Below are 21,568 nucleotides of genomic sequence, written 5' to 3'. Positions count from 1 at the left end.
GACAGGCCTGATCCTGTGAGATGAGCACAAATAACCCAACTCCCCATGAAATCACTGGGAGTTACATGTGCTTAGCATCTGTCATGATGCAGCCCAAGATGCACTGGTTAAATGGACATGTTTTGGATTCTGCCTCCTGCACTAATGAACAGGGTTCTGCTGCCGGTGCATTCACTACTCTGCTAAAACAGGGTAGTAAAACAGTAGTAGTAATGATAGTTAATGCTTGTTAACTCATGTGATGATTAAAGATGGCTTAACTGTTATGACTATATCACTTAGTGTTAGAACATGATGGGACAGATTTCCAAAATAACACACCACAAGCAACTTAACAAGAGTCAGATTTTTTAACAGGGCCCCTTCACAGCTGCTGGATGCTGAGCAATTTAAAAAATCTGATGCTTATTGCGGTGTCTAAATGGGAGGTGAGCAATTTTGAAAATCTGACTACAGCTGTGGATGCTGAGTTTTTATTTACATTACAGTAGCCACCAGAGGCTCTAACTAAGATCAGGCCCATTGTGCTAGGTGCTGTACAAATACACAGGAAGAGGCAGTTCCTGCACCATAGAGCTTGCATTCTGAATAGAGGAGAGGAAGAAGACAGAGAGACTTTGCTAAAGGTCATGCAATAGCAGCAAACCCAGCTCTTCTGATTTCCGGGCTAGCACCATAGCCACTGGACCAGCTGACCCCAGGCTGTTTTGAAAAACTAGCCCAGCTGCCTGCACAGTTACAGCTAGTGGCTGTCATGCCCTTGACCTCAAGGGGAGCACGCTCAGCCCCCTTAACTCAAAGATAATCATGTGTTATGTTGGCCTATCAGTATGCTGAATTGTCTGAACTAACTGGGAGAGGGATTGGGGAGTGTCCCCCCCCAACAAGCTGTGTTTCTTAATAAAGGACAGGGATCAGACACAGGAACTGAGTCTGCCCCACTCTTCCCTGGGGCCCCTTTATAACTGGGCCTGGCCCTGTGTAGGCGAGCACGCAACTGCCTTAAGACACATGCGCAGAAGAGATTGTTCAGGACTACCTTAACGAGAGGCACACGCCCTCTAACTTGACTGCGTTCCGCCTCCTCAGGTTTGGTTTCACCTTCCAGGGCATCCGGAAACCAGACGCCCCTTTGAAAGCCTCTCTGTGATTGGGCAAGCATGTAGGGCGCCACAGCAACAAGCGCAATGATTGGAGAATCACTGGCCCCGCTGTTGTCTAGGCAACCAGGTGTAAACTCCTTCTCTCCTGCAGCCCTGGGGCGCCAGGTAGGCCCGGGCGGCACCGCAGTGATGGCCGGGGCCCAGCACAGACGAGGGTCCCAGCATGCAACGCTGCCTCTCCCCTGGCCTAGCAGATGCACTGGGCTCCAGGCTCCTGCCAGCCTGGTCTGTAACAGAAGCTGGAACCAGCGAGGCAGGGGCCGCCTGGCCGGCCTCAGCAACCCCCAGGGCTCAGGAGCGGGGCCTTTGCCTCAGGGCTGGGCATACACAGGACGGACTGTTGTGGGCGCAAGGCCAGCTTGGGTCGACAACAGCGGGGAGCCGTACCCCCTGGCGGGCGCCTCCCGAGCCCCCCGGCTAGCCCGGCATCAGCAAAACCCACCGCAGGGCAGAGGTGCAGGGCTCGGGGCACTCCAGTCAAGGCCGCCCAGTGGTTCCTGGCATGGGCTGTGGGCTGGCATTCTTGGCCAGTTCCCCGGCTCTGCTGGAGCCGTGAAACTGGCAAGGAAGCCAGGCAGCTAGAGGCCAGCTGCCACCCGCTCCCCTGGAGATTCCAGCGGCTGGACCCCACTCCCGGCTGGGAGTGAGGTGAGAAGCCCTGAGCAGCTTCCCCCAGCTCCTGGGAGTTTGCGGGGGGCACAGCTCACCAGCAGCCCGTGGGACACTGGGTACCAGGCAGGGAGCTAAGGAGGGTGGTGTGGACATCAGCCACTGCGGCAATTAATGCGTTGGCTGCACGTCGATCTAACATAGGTCGACGTATCTGTGTGGTGTGGACAAGGCCTCAGTCTTTTCTGATCAAATCCTTCTCCTTCTGCTCAGCTGGGAAGCTTGATTGGCAGCATGTCATCCCCACTCCCTCCCAAAGGTGGCAGAAGAGTTAATATTTAGGTATAGGGCCCGCACCTGCAGCCTTCATTCACCTGCTTCGTTCACTGAAGTCAGGATTGCAGGGATTTGGGGAATTCTCAGTTGCTGATTCTGTATGAATGTAAAATATAACCATAATCATAATCTGAAAAGGGGGTTCCCTTGTTTATTAAATCTTTGCCATTCCAGCCTTGTGTAAAAATTCTGGCTAGTTTTTTGTTCTTAATTCATGTACATATTGATATTTCCAATTGATGTTTTAGAAACAAAATGGTGAGCCTGAGAAGAAGAGTATTTCCAGCCAGTGTGCAGTAGTTATGTAACATGGCTGCCTGCTTTGAGAACTTTTCTGTAGATACTAGTATCAAAGGAACACCTGCTGTGCAGATCAGGAAAGCATTAAGAGGTACAGTATTGTGAAATGGACTAGCATCTTAATAACCACTTTCCATTTGAGAAGGGGAAAAATAGCCACAAGTATGTTGGTCTTTGAAACTGCAGCATCAGTGAAACTAATCAATAGAAAGCGACATCCAGAATAAGTTATATCCACAGCCAATTCCAGTCATTTCAGGATCCAGTTCAGAATTGCTCTCCTTGAGCTATTTAACTCAGTGCAAAGTGAACGTAAAATGCCAGCACATCATAATCTTCCACTTCGCACATGTGTAAATGACGACACAGTGCAAGACAGTGGACAATCATGCCCCTTGCTTCTAAAATCTTCTGTGGATTTACATCATAGTCCATATCTCTCTGCTCCTTCTCCTCATTTAGCACTGGCTACCTCTCTCTCCTGCTACACAGCCTCACTACTATTGGTTTGAGAGCATTCTCCTCTGCAGTTTCTCTGGAATAGACTTCCTATATCTCTTCCCTTCTTTAACCTTCCCTTCTAATTTCAAAGATCATCTTAAAACATATTTCCTCCTTTGTCAACAGCATGGCTGTGTTTACACTGAGCTTTTGTTTAAAATTTCTCACTGTTGCACTACTGGTTCAGCTCCACCATAGGAGTAGATAAGACAATAGCGATTTGATCACGTCAACTAATGTTATGTGGATGACACCGTGGTAAAAAACAGCAGCTCCTGGCTCTTGTAGCCCTCCCACCCTTGCTACCAAAGTAGGAGCTGCCCTGGTGGTAGTGCACTGGTGGGAAATCGCAAGAAAATCTCAATGTAGACAAGGCCTTTGAACCCAATCCTTCACAGCACAAAGGCCCAGATCATCAGTGGTATTTAGGTGCCTAACTGCTAATGAAATCAGGAGTTAGTTGCCTAAATACATTGGAGGATCTGGGCCTGAGTGTCTCCTGGGAAGTTCTGAGTAACCTAAACTGTCATTGTGGTCAGCTTTCTGCAGGATCAGGCCTATGAGATGGGCTGCTAAAATGCCCAATTTAAGGATGCCTCAGCTAATAGCTAAATAAAGACATGCTACAAAAGTGATTTAGCTGCACTGAGTCATCCCTAAAGCCCTCCATGAGCACAAGCACCGTTAAAGTGCTGCAGCAGTATTTTTTCTTTACTACTTAAATGAAACAGGAAAATTCAATGCAAAAACAAATGATATCTTGACCTGAGGATTGCATTGATGATAGGTTTGCATTTAATTTATGTTTCCTGTTTAAAATGAAATCTGGTGCTACAGTTACATATTTCCTGTTTCTCCACATTCAGGATCTTGTTTTTATCGGCTTTACCTTTTAGGTTACAAGGCCTCCTCCATTCCTTATAAATACCACACAAGAGTGATCCCAAACTCAGAAAAAAAGGGATTTAATTCTCAAGCAAAGAGATTTCAGTATAACCAGGTAGGTAGTAGATTTGAGATTTGTGACCTTTGCTCTAAATCCTATGTTCCTATGATCCCTTACTGATGTTGTCTTATAAACAAGCCTCGGACTCTGGTTGAGTTGAACTGGACACACAGCTTGTATACATATTTTACATAATAGTCCATAGATCAGGCCTTGGGAAAAAACACTAACAGCAATGCAAAAGAGAAGTGTTATAAAAAATCAGCTAGGAAATGTCTGAAGTAGTTTGATGAATAAGAGCCATGTGGCCCTGCTGATAAAGAATGGTATGAAACTACTCTTTTAACCCCAAGAGCCAATGAGTTATGCTGCACAATATCAGTGGAGCACTACTGAATTTTAGTAGGATTTAATGTCTAATTCTCTTAGACTCCTTTGAAAAATACCTTTTGTGCTTTTTTTCTTCTCTCCATTCCAGCCTCCCTATCCTAGATGCTAAGGGTGATGAGGCTGTGTCTCATCTCTAATTGTGATGGTCAGTTTGTATTACAGCCTAAATATTATTTATGCCTAGTCTCTTACATTGATTCTAATACTGCCAGGCCATCAAGACCCACCTTCTGCTCTCATTTACACCACTGCAAAATCAGGAGAGACTCCACTAAAGTGAATGGAATTACTCCAGATTTACACTGGTGTAATGCATGCAGAATATGACCCAACCTTTTAGGTCTCCTTTCTTTAATCCTGATCTCTCTCTGCATAAACTCCCTCATACCAGCTAGACTATGGTGTCTACTCCTCTGTGGCCAGAAGGGGGAAGCAGAAATATACTATAAAACTATAGAAGTACACCAGACATCTACACTAATTCTTTTTCTCTAGCCAATACAGATGACACATCCAATATGTACAAGGGGCCTTTTAGAGTCCTGCCTTCTAACTACTTCCTCTTCTGATGAGAAGAGGATTATTCTTGGCCCCTGCAGAAAGTTCCTTGTTCTCCGTCTGGTGACACACTGCTATGGCTCCCTAGGATACTAAGAAAATTAACTCAGCTGAGGATTTCTGTAGCTTCATGCACCCTTTTCAAAGTGGATAGATCAGAGAGTTATTTGGTATCTTCTCTCTTTCTTATTCTGCCTTTGATCTCTTCCTTCTTGCTTGTCTCTCCCATCTCAGTGATATCAAGAGTACATGATCTCAGGTCTGAATAATAATAATAACAACCATGGACATCAAGGACAAAAGATGAGGGAAAATGATCAAGGGGAAGTTGCTTAACTGCCTTTGGCAGGCGCCATCTGTCTGTCTGGTCAGCTTCCAAGAGTTCCAGATGACCTGACGCAAAATTCTGACTGAAAAAGAAAAGGCAGAGTTTTAAGGTAGTTCCACAAAACTCTCCCTTCTACTTTGAGAATTTCCTGCTTGAAGGATGGAGCAGGAAGTGAGCCAAACCACAAGTCACACAAGGTCTTAATGGTCTTTTGCTTAAGTTTTATCCCTAAGGAACGGTTATGGCATCAGATGGGGTAGGGAGGATGTTAGGGGGTGGTATTGATTCCATAAATACTAGCTTTTTCTAGGGCTGCTTTCTGAGTTTCTCCTTCCAGATGCACCTGCTCATGTCTCCATGGTGCTTCAGCACAACATATTGTAGAGTACATTAACACATAGCTACATGTACGGGATTCACTCCCCACTAGAACTTTGATGTATCTAATTGGGTGTTGTATGCAAGATATTTCGGATCAACTAATACCATGACCTAAGGGCCTTCTACGTTCACCAATAAAATATTATCTCAAGGAGCTAGAAGGGCCTAATGGTATGTAATCAGCTCAGGAGCGGGATAGATTTTCAAATGCAAGAATGGCATTTAGGTGCCTAACTCCCTACGTGTCTTCCAGCCAGGAAGTGTTAGTCATGTCGGGGCAAATTGAAGCCTGGTGTAAGCAGGGGCAATTATATTGAAATCAATGGGGTTGCATCATTTACATCAGTCCTGTAATTTCTGCCTACAAAGAAAAGCAGGCAGAATGTTTATCTACATGGCCATCCACACTGAAACTCCCATGACCTTTTTTATAAGGCAGGCAGAGTCTTGTGGGACTGTATATGTAAATAATAGGAACTGAAGATTCAAGGCCTGATTTTCATGATGTGACTCCAGTGGTGTATTTGTATTATGAGCATTTTGGTAGCACCAACTGAGATCAAGGTCCCATTGTTGTAGGTATTGTAGGTATACATGGTAAGAAGCAGTCTCACCCCAATCTACATAGGGTGGGGGGAGAAAAGGATGAACAGAGAGGTGAAGTAACTTACCCATGATCACACAGCAGGTCAGCAACAGAGCCAGGAATAGAATCTGACTTCTAGTCCAGTGTCGCAGCCACTAGACAACACTGTCACTCATTGAACTCAATGGAGTTACACCAACATAAAACTAGAGTCGTATAGAGATGAAACAGGATTCCTCTTTTCCCCCACTTTAAAGAAAATGGAATGAAGCGAATACAAAATCTCTGCCCGGACTATCAACAAGGAGTTAACCCATTGTTATGAGGATTTTCATGATGGGGACACTCCACTAGTAACTGGATTGTGTCCACAGCTCATAGCAAGCAGCCAGCCAGGAATGCCTTTCATTCACTATTCTCAAGGGTTAGATTTGACCTGGTGTCTTGTAAAGCTCTTCACCGCCAGTTCTCTGATCTATCCTGCCTCAAGTCTCCATTAGCATCTGAGTTCTAATCTGTCCTCCTCACATATCCCCCCCTCATTCTTCCCTTTACTCCTCTCTCACACAAGACCCTGTACTGTGCTGCCAATCTTTATAGGGGCTGAGATCCTGTCAATACCATTCCTGAACCAGCCACAAGGGTTTAGGGTTAGGCTCCCTCAGGCCGATCAGGCCAGCAGAACTCCTGGCCCTGGAGTAGAGGACCTAGATTAGGTCCCAAAATGTGATGTCATGCATGGTAGCACATTACCACTGGAGTGCCGGTCTGACCAATTGGATTGGTAGCCTCTTCAGAAGGTGACCAGGTCTCTCCATACTTGCATCTGCCTTATGGCCATGCATGCAAACCCTGTTTGGATACTAGTGTTTATTATTTATATATTCCTCCTACATCCCCTCCCATTGTCTGTGCCTCTCCCAAGTCTCTTTTGTCAGCTCCCTTCATCTCTTTTTCCCACTCCCAGCTTTGTACTTTCTTTCCTGCCATCCCAGTCCTGCAAGGGGCCCCTGCATAGTCAGACAACTGCCCCCCAGGTGTAGCTCCTTGCAGGATTGGGGTACGTGGTTGGAATTGCTTCCTGTGTCCTCTCCACCAACTGCCTCGCTCCTCTTCAAACCCGTCTCTTCTGTGTAGCCCTCCATCTCCATGCTCACGTTATTCCCACGCTATCGACTCTTGTGTATTTATATCTCTGCCTGAATCTGAGCATACACTCCTCAGGACAGGAACCGGACAGGACAGGACAGGACCTCTATGTGCTTGTAAAGTCCAGTGCCCCATCCAAAATATTTTCCATTGGTAATTGACAGACAAGGTCACATGATGATGATATGCTCTCAGGGTTCAGGAGTCTCATATATTTCCATTCCTACATACCTGCATCATGTAACATTTGTGTTGACATGAGGCTATATTTCTCTCTAGGGGCCTCATCCCATACAGTTTGGAGCCTCCACAAATCCCATTGACATCCCTCGGATTAGAGGGAGCACAACACTTTACAGAAGGTGTTTAGCACCATGCAGGACCGAGCCCCAAGAGCTTAAGGTGTCATCGCATAGAATTGAGGCTGGTTTTGGTTTATTTTGCTCCATAAATAGAATCCCGCCCAGTTCTCTTTCTGAAAAGCCCAGGAGGGGAGCTGAGTCAGGAAGGGCGCGGTAACTGCAAATAATGCATTCTGTCCACATGCTGAATTCATTCAGTCTAAATTAGATGTATAGGTGAGATTTCAGATTTGCAGTTGCTCTGAACTCCCAGTCTGTATAAATTGCCCTGTAGACACTAAGGAAACTTAATCTTCCATTTAATATTCATTTTTCTGTGCAATTTGAGACTCACATTAAAATAAGATTATTATTTTGAAACAATGAAAACATCTGCTCGTTGCACAATGAGTTACTACAAAATGTTCAGGTGCCCAAGGAATGGGATGGAAAACAACACTGAAAATATTATAATGCCATTATTTATGTCCAGGGTACGCCTTCACCTGGAATGTTGTGTTCAGTTCTGGCCATCCTATCTCAAAATAAAAGCTGTAGCAGAAATAGAGGGGGGCTCAGAAATAGGGGACAAAATTATTTGTCCTAGCGAGAGACGGGAATTGAGAAGAGACAAATAAGACTTGATCTGGTATATGTGTGTAATGTAAAAAATAGTATTGGGGAGGTAATTTAGGAGCTGCTATTTACTCTCTCATCATGTAAAAACAAGGGTCATTCACTGAAATGGAAAGACATAAAATTGAAAACTGAGAAAAGGAAATAACTGTATGCACAATGCATATTCTGTGTTTGTACAGCACTTAGCACAATTGCATCCCGGTGCATGATTGGAGCTCCTAGGCACTATGGTGGTAATAAAGCTAACTTGTGGAACTCACTGCCACAAGATATAATCGAGGCCAAGAGTTAGTAGGATTTTAAAATATTTAGATCCTGTCACTGATAATGAGACCATCAGTAATTACATTATGGAGGACGTAACTTGTCTAAGGCATAGAAACCCTTCATGCTTCACTATGTCAGACTCAGTGACACCAATGCTGGTGGCATCCACCTCCTCTCCAGGATCTACTGCCATTGTCTTCCAAGGATGATTGTCTGCCTTGAGGATGTGGCACCCTGGTTTACATTTGGAGTTCCATCTCCTAGGCCTACCCCGAGCAGTCCGCCTTCTTTAAAGGCACCTGACACTCGCCTTTCACACCCCCACTTGTAGCAGAAACAATACCTCTGCTGCATGAATGCAAATGACGAAGAGTTTGGCTGTCAGAGGCGATTGGTTTCACCAGCCATTTGGGGCATTTTACAGGAGCTGAGGGCTCTTCCCCAGCCTAGGAATAACAGCCCTTTTAGGTTATTCCATAACTGTCCTGAGGCATTCTTGCACCTTCTCTTGACGCATCTGATACTGGCCACTGAGAGAGAGGATAAAGGACTAATTCAACCTTGGGTCTGATCCAGCATGGCAATTCCTAAATTCTGCTGTCACAGCTCTGAAACTTCCTAAATCTACATCTATGTGCTGAGGACAATTGTTGCTAAACGTGTTATGTTTCCTTATTAGAATGAAATTCCAGGCCCAGGATTCTATAATGTCGTTCACCAGTCTGCAGAGATTAACAGCACCTCACTGTCGAAGAAAGGAACAGGCTATTTTCCTTCCATGGTAAGGGAACGGGTTTGTATTGTTTAGGGCCTGATCCAAAGCCCTCTGAAGTCAGTTAGGCCCAGACCAATGGGAGTTAGGCACCTAAATACCTTTGAGGATCTGGGCCTTAGGGTGTTTCTGTTGATTTCACTAGGCTAAGCATCCAGCCTTTAATGATCACATCTGATTTTTTATTCCTTGCTGCCTAAATTTAGGGGCATTTCAAGTCTTCCATGGGGCTTAGGTACCTAAATGCCCTGAGGGATCTGGGCCTGAGATACTGTAGTGATGGGGTGCTTTACAAACACCTAAGACCGGCAGATAATCGCTGTACCAGTCACTGGCAGACACAGCTATAATTAAGGCTGAATTCCATCCTCCATGCTAACCTGCTTTTTCAGTTGCTCATAACTTTTAAAACAAATTCCTCTGGGGCTAAAATTTTCTATGCTTGATCTCAATCCAAAGGTGATTTTTTTTTCTTTTGAGTAGAAAATTGGAGCAAAATCGACTCACTGAGCTGTGGAGTTATGGAAGCGTGAAGAAAAAAACCCACATTTTCTTCCCATGTGGGCTCAGTGGAAATGTTGCACTCAGCTAGCTTGAAAATCGCTAAAGATAGCGACATCTAAATCAGTTCTTCTATAAATCTCAGTGAGATTTACAAATCATAAGCCAAGTTAGAAGAAAATCTGCCCAGTCATTTAAATTATATGAACGGTGAACATTGATAATTTTGCACAGCGTATTAGAATTTTAAAACCGTTTTAAAGACATCACACTGGAGGATAATCTAGTGCACTGACAAAGTGCACATGGCTTCTATGCCAAGCTGCTGAGCATCTTTTTCTCCCAGTGAAGTCAATGGGAATTAATGGTGCTTAGCACCTCACTGGTAGGATCCAGACCCTTTCTTCATATTTGCAATGGGACTCTCAACCATTCGTGCAATTTAGTGGGGTTCTGCTATATGTAAAATACAGAGGATATTCCCTACTCAGTTATAACAATATTTAAAGTACCAGAGGTCAAAGATTAGGTCTAAGCTATTCACCAATCTCCCTCTGACACTGCTGCTCAGCTGCTATTGATTCCTTTGATTTGTCTTTGTCCAGGATACACGTCTCTCCTATAACAGAAAACCCAGCTACCCTGCCGCAAACACGTACAACCTCTCGTTGGCATTTCAATCCAAGCAAGATTTCAGCACGGGAAACTCCAGCATGTTTCAGCAACCTATCGCTAAGAAGAGACAGCAAATCTCCACTCCAGCGCCCAATCAATACAATGTAAGGGGGGAAAACCAGGAGGTTAAAGCCAATGTAAAATTAAATTTAAGTACAGGGGAATTATGGGGAATTGTATGGAAATCATTGTTCTTTGTTTAATTCTGTGTGGACCAGAATGTGGCTGGCCCAGCAAGGGTGTGCAAGGGGGAGGAGAAGGTGTTTCTCTTTGTGCACCTGTTGCTTCCTCCTGCCCCATTGAAGTCAGTGGAGTTTTGCCATTTACTTCACCAGAAGCAGGATCAGACCCCTATGCAAGGAACAGTCTCAGTTACCATGCATCCAGAGCACATGGGTGGGGGAGTCACTCTTCATCACAAAGGCAGCCAGGATCTGCCATTGCAGTAACTTTCCACCTCCCCACCACAATATAAGCTGTGGTGTTGAAAGGCCCAGCAGAATCCTTTGGGTGAAGTCCCAGCTCCATTGAATTCAACAGGAGTGTTGCCACTGACTTCAGTGCAGCCAGAATTTCCCATGTAATGTTTTATTTCTAGCAGATGTGTAGGCTTGAAACACAGCACTGGAAATCAGAGGCCGGATCCTCCACTTAGGTAAATCAATGTAGATCCACTGACTTGCATGGAGCTATGCCAGTTTACACCAGCTGAGGATCTGGCTCTGAGGTTCTATTCCCGATTGTGCCAATGACGCACTGTGTGGTCTTGAGTAAGGCACTAACCTTTCCGTGCCTCCTCTTCCAATCAGTCACATGGTGACAATAATACATGCTTCACTGGGTGTTGTAAGTCTTACTCCATCAATGTTTGCAAAGTGCTGTGAGATTCTTGAAAGGAAGTTGTTACAGAAATGCAAAGTATTATGAATAGCTGCCTATCAAAATATTATACCTATTGGTCATGGATTTCACTGTCCCTCAGTTGTGTTTGCCGATGCTGATTTCTTTATCAGCTTTCAGATCATTGTTACTCTAACTCATTCTCTCTGTAAAGTAATTTTTTCTGCAAACCGTGGGTGCTGTAGTTCCTTGAGTCCCTTTGTCACTTAGAACAAGCACCTCTTATACTGATACAGTGCTCTTTTCACCGGGGGGTTTTCACACCATATACTCACTTCAAGTGTGATATACAGCCAGTGCGTTGCAGGGTTGGAATGTGTCTGCTGTCTCACAACACACTGTAACACTGTGCAGCAGTTTAGGATAGAGAGTGAAGAAGAAAACAGTAGCCAATTGAAACTGTAAAGGAGTTTTAGGTGGTGTAGGCAAAATATAAGTACTTACTTTTGAATTTGGCCGAGACACTGTAGTTAACTCTGCTTCTCCTGTAAAAAGAGCCAGAGGACCATTAATGACTGTAGCTGGTTAGGACCTGTGGTTAAGACACTGGACTTTGTTACAATGCCTTCAAGCTACGAGGATCTGCCTTAACATGTTTTCTGTTGTTTAAGCTAGTTTGCAGGTCATAATTATTTTATATATCATAGTATAATGGGCTTGTAGCATGTTATTTCTAACATTGTAAGAATTTGCTTCTGGGAATAACCTTCCTGGATGAATTACTGACTTGTGATTTACTGTAAGAAATTGTGTCTAACCTTCAAGAAGCACAACAGGAAACAATCCATTTAAAAGATGGCAATGCCTGATAATTTATATGACCATAGGCAAAGAGACAGTCTGGGAAGAAACAGAGGGCCCAGTCCTGTAGTCCTTACATAGGCAAAACTCCCATTGAAGTCAAAGGAGCTTTTCCTTCCTTAAAACTGCACAATCAGGCCCCAGGTTAATCTCAACTGAAATTAATAAGTGTTGGTAAAACCCAGGCTTGCAAGAGAAAATAGAGATAAAGCAGTGTCCCAAACTCTATGGAATAATATCTTCGGTGTATGGGCCAAATTCAGCCTATCACAATGTGTGGTGTACCTCAGCCAGTGCACTAAATGCCCCAGTAACAACTATGTGGGTGAAACCAGCCAATCACGACACTCTCTGATGAATTCACACAGGAAAACGGTAAAAGACAAAAATGCTGCTTCACCTATTGGCAAACACTTTTCACAAAACGATCCCTGTATGTCTGACCTCTCAGCCCTCATTCACAAAGGAAATCTACACAACACCTTCAAAAGATGAGCCGGGGAGCTTAGATTCATCACTTTGCTAGACACTAAAAATCATGGACTGAATAGAGACGCTGGATTTATGGCTTATTACAACAATCTATAACCCACTGACAACCTCCCTCTCATCCACCTCCCCCCCCCCGCCCCTGATTTCCTTCCCTCCTATGATTGGAGGGGTGTTATGGGGCCAATTCACCTTAAATGGTCCCTTGTAATATGTGTTAACTACTTATGCTAAACAATCTGTTCCCCTTGAATTTAGTTGTGACACGCTGAGGGCTTGTCTTCCCGTACAGCACAGTGGTGCAGCTGTAGTGCTTTAGTGAAGATACAACTATGCCCATGTAGTTAATCCGCCTCCCTGAGAGGCAGTAGCTATGTTGGCCGGAGTCTACACGGGGGTTAGGTCAGTATAACTGTGTCGCTCGGGGTATGGATTTTTCACTCCCCACAAATGATGTCATTACACCGATATTGTCTGTAGTGTAGACTGGCCTGAGTACATTTCCCAGATCCAAGGAAGAACTCTGCATAAGCTCAAAAACTTGTCTCTCTCTCACCAACAGAAATTGGTCCAGTAAAAGATAGTCCCTCACCCACCTTGTCTCTCCAGTATCCTGGGATCAACAAGGCTTCACCATCACTGTGAACAACAATGTATTTTTTTCAGACTGTTGAAATTCAATTGATCTCAGTGTTGCAGAACTCTGTACACAGCAGGTCTAATCCAATGCCTTTTGAAAGCTATCGTAATTTTTCCATTGGATGGAACAGGCCTGGTAAAGGCAGCCTGATCCAATTGAAGTCGATAGGAATTATGCCATTGACTTTGATGCATGCAGGATTAACCCCTAAATGATAGACTTGATCTCTTTGAAGAATGATTTTGGGCTGGGTAGAAAACTAGAGGCTACATTTCTGTCATTCTAGCCTGCCCTGAAAGGCAAAGTTGCGACAGTTTGTTTCGTATACTTTTACACAGGTGCTATCATGCAGATTACCTTTTGGGTGTGTGGGGAGCACTGTTTCAAACTCCACACTTGTTCAGTTATTTGAATGATACTATGCACTTTTAGATCAAGCTGGTGCAGCAAAGACTGACGGCAGCAACCAAACAAATGCAGACAAATTTTCAATGGGAGCTGCAGAGCCTCAGCACCTCTGATAAATCCTCACAAGTTGGGCAATCAGAAACTGAGACACATAAAATCAGTGAGCTCTCCTGAAATTGGCCCTAATATTGCATACATTTCTCTCATGAGAGCAGATTTGATTCCCGATGGAGACTGGATCTAAAACAGAGTTTTTGTTACGTTAGTAATTACCCAAGAGGAAAGTCAATTCACAGGAATTCATGGAGATTTCATTTTCTACAGGCCTCTCTGGATTTCTGCAAGCAAAGCAACAATGTATGTGGCCGGGCGGTGTTTTTGTCCAAAACTACAAGAGGATTAAACACTGATAAAACAGAAAAATGGCCTTCTCCATGTAAGTGGGTTGTTGAGATGGGAGGAAAGGCATCCCTTGTGAGTCTGGATCCAATCCTACCAGGTCCTCACCACCATCACTGAAATCCATGGAACTCAGGGCACTCAGTGTAGCAGGGTGCTCAGCACCTTGCTAGTTTGAGCCCCTTGTGACACTTTGCATAGGTGAAGGGGCATTAGGAGGTGGCACTTCCAAGTTCTTTGGGGCAGGCCCCTGGGAATTATTTCTGAAGCACCCATCCAGATATAGTCACACCCTGATAGATTTATGGAATTTAGGGGAATTGTGAGAACGTACCAGGGCTCCCTCCAGGATGCCAGGAGCTTAGAGGGTGGTGTGACATAGCACAGCATAATACACCTAAATCTGTAGCGTGCTACCATGGAAGGAAACATCTTCCTGGCACCATTGCCTCATGAAGTTTATACCCTGAAGGATGAGGATGGTTAGCTCTAGTCATTTTTACATTAGGTAGTGTAACTCCAGGTGCTAGTCACATTCAATATTTCATCTGTTTCTTTTAATTGCTAATTTTCCTGTCTGTACTTCCTGGATGCTCCCATGTTCAGGACTAAGTCTTTAGAGTAGTCACTCATCTTCTGTGCCCCAGGGGTAAGCTGTTCCAGGAAGCAATTTTTATCATCTCTAGAAGTGCTTTACTCCCAAAACGCCCTGTTGTGCAGTTTCCTTTTACTTCTGTTGCTTTCATTGACTCACGTCCTTTCACGCTCACCCTAGTGCAATAGTTGAGGCATTGTTTGATTTTTACATCCTTTTTCTTGTTGTGTTATTAGGCCATTACAGAATCAATGAATCCCTCGTCAAGGAGTCACCCAGGATTCTAGTGTCTTGCTTCAAATCAAACACGCTTCGTGAAACAAAGGTGAACACAATAAGCCCAGGGCCTGCAGCCTATGAGCTAAACAAACCTGTTAAAGCAGCAAAGAAAACCCCTTCCATGTGAGTCCTAACCGCTATGCTTCTTCACTGTTAGTCATTGGTTGTGAACACATCAGATTGCAGGAGGATCCAGCAGCTATAGCAGAAGAGCTCACACCTGTCTCTGCGAAGTTCTTCCACTGTATCAAGCCCGTACTCGGTTGCTTCTGTTGCCGTTGGTTTACAAGGATGGAGCAAAAGATGGCTTCCTCAGGAGGTGGAAGTATCAGGGTGCTTTGCCTGAAAGGGGATGTGGGATGATAACACTGAAAAGCAAAATACACAAACTGTTATTAAATACCGCAAAACTGTTGTGCTGTAGGTATGGTTTATGATCCCCATTTTACTGATGGGGAAACTGAGGCCCACAGGACCCAGTGGCAGAACAGAAAATAGACCCCAGATCTCCCATTCAGAAGATTTCACTACTAGACCGTGTTTCTTCTCCCCTCTTATAGCCAGTGCATGAGCTCACTCTAAGATGAATGCATTGTGGTTAAAGAACCAAACCTTGGAGCTGGGCAGTGTGATTGTGAGGGGGCTCACACCCATCATGATGCTAATGTCAGGTGAACCTTACACAGTCCTAAGATTCAGTTCTGTTTGGATCAACTTAGATGCTTCTCTGAACTTCATTGAGGCTGCAAAAGTAAGGTGGATGAGAGGCTTTTCTGCAAGGTTTCAGGCACGTCGCTTCTTCAGTTCAGGCCAAAACAGCCTCTCTCTCAGGCAGAATGAAGGAAGAAAAGGAAAAGACCCTTTCTTTCCCCTTCAGCATCATTCTGGAAAGGCAGATCAAGCTGCCTATCAGCAGGTTATTCAAGTAGATTTATTGTGACCACCCAGTGACAATGACATTGGTTTGCCTGAGATAAGATTAAGATCAACAATAAATTCTTGACCAGGGAAAGGTCTGAAGAGAATATGGCCAAGCCTGCAGCTCGCTGCACACAGGCAGGTGTATCTTACCACAGAGGTTTTGTGACAGGAGGGGAAAGCTGTAGGGCGAGAGAAGCAACGCCAAGACAGCATGTGCTAAACACAGAATGCTAAGGGGGAAGCTAAATTAAATCTCAAGTGAGAGGATCATCAGGCTACATTACCAGCAAATGACACCCCACTGGTGGCGGTGTGTAGGGTATGCATAGCTACGCACTCCAGTGGAAAGCAAGCTGTGTGCACACTGCCGTGTGTAGCTACCTGTGTTAGTGAAAGGCTCGGGGGAGGCACCGGGGAAAGGCTCCGGCAGCAGGGAGCTAGAGGAGCCTTTCCTCGCTGCCTCCCCTTTGCCAGAGTCTTTCCTTACTTGCTGGAGTCTTTTCCTGGAGCGGGGAGAGGCTCCACCAGTTGGGAGGCAGTAGGAAACGACATTGTTAAAAATAGCAGGATAGCCGGGGAGGCACGGTGTGGGTGAATGGAGCCATGCAGGGTATGTACTTGAGTACACAACCACACCCTTCAAGCCTCTCTTTACTGACCTCAGCCATGCCTCCTGGTCACCACTGCTATTTATAGCTGGGCTACGTCACTCAAGCATGTACTGTGGCTGCTGCTGAAAGACGTATGCAGCGTCGAAATACCCTTAGCAGCCGATCCAACACCCATTTAAGTCACTGACCTTTGCATCTGAGGCCGCATGTTCAACTGGAAAAAATTGCCACAGCGCCACTGACTTCAGTAGAACGACCCTGATTTACACCAGCTGAGCATCTGGCCCTTGCTGTCAATGGCAGCAGGAGCGAGCCCATCATCGAGTCAGTATATTTGGCAGTAAAGTTAAGAGTCTCGCTACGTGGCTTTGTACGTGTCCCCAGATGTGAGCCGAGAGGAGCCAGGTTGTTCTTTTCTAGTTCAGTCTTTAACGTTTTTAGCTAGGATTTTCAAAGGAGCCTATGGGATTTGAGTACCCAGCTCCTATTGAATTTCAATGAGAAGTCAGCACCTAACTCCATTAGGCACCATTGACCATCACAGCTGTTATTGCCACACTTAAAACCCCATTAAAATGTATTTCAATTCCTTTTTCTTCTAACAGGCGAAAGCAAAACTTGAATTTCTCCGCCGCAGCCATACCACCCCCTAAAAATCCACCGTTGCCTGGGCCAGGGCATTATGAAATAGTGGACTACGAAGGCCCGCCAAAGCATTACATCTCTAGTGCTGTATTTGTCTCAAACACGGGACGGTGGACAGGGGACAGATCGCAGCAAGGAATACCTGGGCCAGGTAAAAATAAAAATAATGTTGATAAATACTTTGTATTTACATAGAACTCTCTATCTGTACAGAGTTCAAAGCATTTTACTTAGCTGATTAAGCAATATTATACACCTTTTTACAGATAGGGAAACTGAGGCACAAAAAGGCTAAGGGTCAGATGTACAACGGTATCTAGGCGCCTTAAGATATGGATAGGTGCCTTAGTGGGATTTACCAAAGTGCCTAAGTGAATTGGGTACCTAACCTACTTAGGAGCTGTTTATAAATCCCAGTAAGCACCTATCTGCGTTTTTAGGTACTTAAATACTTTTGTAAGTGTGGGGCTCAGTGACTTGTCCAAGGTTACATTGAGATGCAGTGTCAGAAAGGGGAAGCGAACTTAAATCTCCTGACACCCAGCCCTGCATTCAGACCACTAGACCATTCGTTTAAAATATTTTGAGAAAAGCGTAAATGTGATTGCCGTTCAAGCATTGCCAACTGTCAGCATGTTTGCCAAACAGCTTATGGGAGTTAATAGTGTATTTGGAAAACTACCATTCAACTCCTGTTGTTGTTGTTGCAACAGAAGTTTTACCTGTGCTGGCTTAATGCCTTGTATGGGCGGGGTGGGAGGAAGGAGTTAAAGAAGTTAAAAAAAACTGACTCATGAAACTGCAAAGTGTTTGCATAGCCCAACTGGAAAGCAACATTACAGAACATCATAGCCCTGAGTCTCCTCTGCCTTACCCCACTTTGATGCTGGTCTAACTCTGACACTGGTGTAACTCCGCTGACTCCAGGGCAGTTGCTCCTGATTTATATCAGCATATATGGGAGAAAAAGCAGGTCCCATAACTGTACCCAGAACCTGAACTGTACCCAGAACTATACCTGGAGAAGGAGGGAAGGACCTACACACAGGGTTAAATGCACTAACATTTCCATACGTATGATGTGCCTTAATCTACTTATGTACCAGTATATCCAGTGTGGATGTAAAGGACTAGATTGGGTAGCATTTAGTCACACACGTAATCCCATTGTAGCCAGTATGTGCTCAGCAGTGTAGGGGATTTTGATGTTAAGATTGCTAAAATGTAGGGGACAAACTAAAGGCCAGACTCTGCCTCCATTTCCGGACATCGAGTAGTTGCTTGCTCTGCAAGTATGGGAGTGCGTGTGGCGTAGGGAACTACTGAGGGTGAGCAAGGCTGGTGGAATCTGGCCCTAATCTGGTGGAATCTGGCCTTCGTGCAATTAATAATTGCCATGAGTAACATTATTTTCTTTCGGTGAGTAAGTTAGGTGTATTTGAGAAAGTAAACAATACACGAAACATGACCCTAAGTCCCTCTGACAGATTAATGCACCGTTTGGAAAGCAGACAATAGCAATTTTGCTATTATTTCCAGAATATGATTTTATTCATCTACCATCCACAGAGTGCTGGGGAATGTCATTCCAGGCTAAAATGGTGCCATCATTTCCTCCAGTGGTCTTGGGGCAGCAGAAACAGGGACAGGGTCAACTAAAGGATTGCATGATAACCATGGGCCATATTACATCTCAAACACTGAGCACGCCAAGTGCCTGGGCAAAAAGGCTGATGTTGCTAAATACTGGTCGACTTATTGGATGTTGGGCCAGATTCTCAGCTGGGGTAAATTGATGTACCTCAATTGAAGCTAATGGAGCTATGCAAATATACACCAGCCAAGGATCCAGCCCAGAGTCTTTAGGGATGGTTAAAAATGAATTAAAGATGAAGCAGAGGAAGTGAAGGGGCTAGAAATACTTTGAACAGACAGCCGTAAAAGAATCTAAAGTTTTTCCATCCCATAAAATGAAATTTAAAACCATGCACATGCATTGTTAACTTGTGAAAAAGTCAGAACACCTCCCATAATCACAAACCCACTCACCCTGCCAGCATCCTTTCCGGCAGTAGACGATATCAAAATGCCATTCTTTTAAACCTTTTACTTCCAGCTGTGAAGACAAGAAAGAAACTTCCATTGGGGCAGAGCACCCTGCAATGACATCTAAAGTAGCTTAGCCCATGTGCACTATAATATATAATGTAAAATGGTTCAATACTGTTTGACATTCATGCAACACAGATCTGCAGTGCTGGGTATGTACTTTGTAGGGAACAATGACATCAGAATAACAAAAACCACACAATTAAATTAGTAGGCTTATATTATTGCAATAGCCTTATTAAAGTATAGTTGGGCACCAAGTGCTTGGTATCTGGATTTTAGGACGCCAGATATTTAATAATGTGTCCAGGGTTTCAGGTTTATCATTTAACCTAAAAGCCACCGATAAAGATACAATCAGTCAATACATAATGCAATCAAGATGAACTTTGGATCATATTAAATATTAAAGAGAGGTCCAAACCCAGGATCTGAGCCAAACTTTGGAACTAGAGCCCAGTGACATAGCTCATACCCTTCTCTAATTACAATGAATGTTAATAAAGTTATATGAACGAAAGCATGGCTTGTCCATACCTCTGTAATTTACCTGCATATAGAAGCATACGATAAAGGCCCAGGAGGCTAAGGTGGCTAGCTTTTATCTCACTGAACTGACATGACATGCAAATTTGAGTAGATACTCAAGAGAAAAAAATAGTCTTACTGAGTTTACTAAACCTTTCAACATTATGGGCCACATCTGGATACCTTTACTATCTACTTATTTTAGGTGCTTATCTGGCCCCCTATTCCTATAGTATCTGAGCATCTCACACCCTTTTATGTATTTATCTGCACAGCACTCCTGTGGGGTAGGGAAGAGTTATTATACCCATTGTATAGATGAGGAAACTAAGGCAGAGAGAGCCTGAGGCCCACGTCCTTAGAGGTTGGTTGATTTCAGTGGCATGTAGGCACCTAAATACTAATCTGGGCCTAAGTGACTTAGATTCATAGGTTTTAGTTAATCTGAACAAATTTTGCCTCTGTCGTTTCTCTCGGGCTTTGGCTGGGGTTTTGGTCTTGAAATGAATCATATACTGTTTGCTGTAGAATGATTTGCTTAGAAATTATCTAGAACATTTTCAGTGAAGATTACATGTGATGTGTCAGAATTAACTGTCACGCTTTCACTAGACTAATGTGTAGTAATAAATGACTTATTAATACTTGGCCATGGTCATGCAAGCAATCTGTGGCAAGCTGGGAATAGAACCAGGTCTCTCAAGACCAGACTAGCATCCCTCCTCTCATCTCCTTTACTCATTCTGAATATGTCCTTCCTCCTCATGTGGTACCACTGACTTCAGTGGCATAACGAGGTACTTATTCAGCATGAATAAAGGTATAGGAATCTGGCCATTACTTATTACAAATCAAAGATGTTCCATGCAGCCAGTGAAAACTACAGCCAAGGGTTTACAGCGCTGTCTCTTACCCACCCACCCCCTGCCAGCAAACAAGACACCGTAGTTCCTACACCAGTCAATAATCTGACATTTGCATTTAAATCTTTTATGTATCTTTCTCGTTATAGGTACTTATTTGCCAGAAGTCCCAGGGAAGCAGTCCTTTATCTACAACTGTGATAACAAGTGGGTCCCAGTACTGTAAGCATCAGAGCCCATATATTTTGGAGAAATTCTCCAAAGACAGGACTTCATTGAAACCCAGCGGTGCAGCCGCTAACACGTGAGCAAGCTGTAGTGTCCCCAGCTCCCATGTTTTAACAGTCCTTTTAACAGTCCTCTGGCATCTGATACTGGTATTTTCCACGCGTTGCAAACGGAAAGGTAATCATTAGGCTGAAATTGGGCTAAGATCATCCAATTAAGTTGACATTGAACAATTAATGCAAATATTGTTTGATTCTTTTTTACCATATGAAATTAGTGGTAATGTATCTTTGGATCTTATAAACTCTGGTCGTATATCGACCAGTCACGTAAAACACAGTATACTTGTGGTAACTTGTCTCTTGCTTTTTGTCCTCACTTGTCTTGGGCGGAACTGTGGTTCCCCTGCCCCTCTATTTAGACCTCTGGCTTTTAAAATGCACGTGTGCTGCTGGATTCGGTGCACTCCCTCCCTCTAAACACAAACTAATCTGTGTGTATCCTAGTCATGACAATGATAATAATAATAATACTAGCATGGGTGGAGCAGTCTCAACTAATCAACACCAAAAAAGGAGGGGGAATAGGTGCAGCTGTCCTATACTGAGCATTCAATTAGAGGTTTGGAAATGCACCTGTCTATCTTCACGTGTTTCTTCTCTCACTCACTGGTGTAAATCAGGGGAAACTCCACTGAAGTCAGTGAAGAC

The 21,568-nt window shown here is 44.2% G+C and overlaps 1 protein-coding gene across 2 annotated transcripts; it reads left to right on the top strand.

Moving 5' to 3' along the window:
• Positions 1-1,157: 1,157 nt before the first annotated feature.
• STPG1 (sperm tail PG-rich repeat containing 1) lies at positions 1,158-21,347 on the top strand. 2 transcript variants are annotated; one of them, XM_067533711.1, is made up of 9 exons: positions 1,158-1,268; positions 2,357-2,499; positions 3,806-3,909; positions 9,174-9,275; positions 10,373-10,546; positions 14,005-14,116; positions 14,911-15,076; positions 17,091-17,281; positions 20,780-21,347. In XM_067533711.1, exons 2-9 carry the CDS (start codon positions 2,418-2,420, stop codon positions 20,854-20,856), a joined length of 1,008 nt encoding a protein of 335 aa, XP_067389812.1. In that variant the 5' UTR covers positions 1,158-1,268; positions 2,357-2,417; the 3' UTR covers positions 20,857-21,347. The 2 variants fall into 2 exon arrangements, with proteins under 2 accessions (XP_067389812.1, XP_067389811.1); XM_067533710.1 differs by having other exon boundaries at positions 3,776-3,909.
• Positions 21,348-21,568: the final 221 nt, after the last annotated feature.

Source organism: Emydura macquarii, unplaced genomic scaffold (assembly GCF_026122565.2).
Source record: "Emydura macquarii macquarii isolate MOO-44397 ecotype Brisbane River unplaced genomic scaffold, CSIRO-AGI_Emac_v2 contig_3348, whole genome shotgun sequence".
Classification (NCBI taxonomy): domain Eukaryota; kingdom Metazoa; phylum Chordata; order Testudines; family Chelidae; genus Emydura; species Emydura macquarii.
The sequence above is the reverse complement of the archived record's forward strand: the minus strand, read 5'-3'. Positions and strand labels throughout refer to the sequence as shown.

Coding starts and splice junctions, on each gene's coding strand:
- STPG1 (XM_067533710.1), top strand. CDS start 2,418: ATGGCTGCCTGCTTTGAGAACTTTTCTGTAGATACTAGTATCAAAGGA. Junction 3,910..9,173: donor AGAGATTTCAGTATAACCAG/GTAGGTAGTAGA, acceptor TTTCCTTATTAG/AATGAAATTCCAGGCCCAGG. Junction 9,276..10,372: donor CAGGCTATTTTCCTTCCATG/GTAAGGGAACGG, acceptor GTCTTTGTCCAG/GATACACGTCTCTCCTATAA.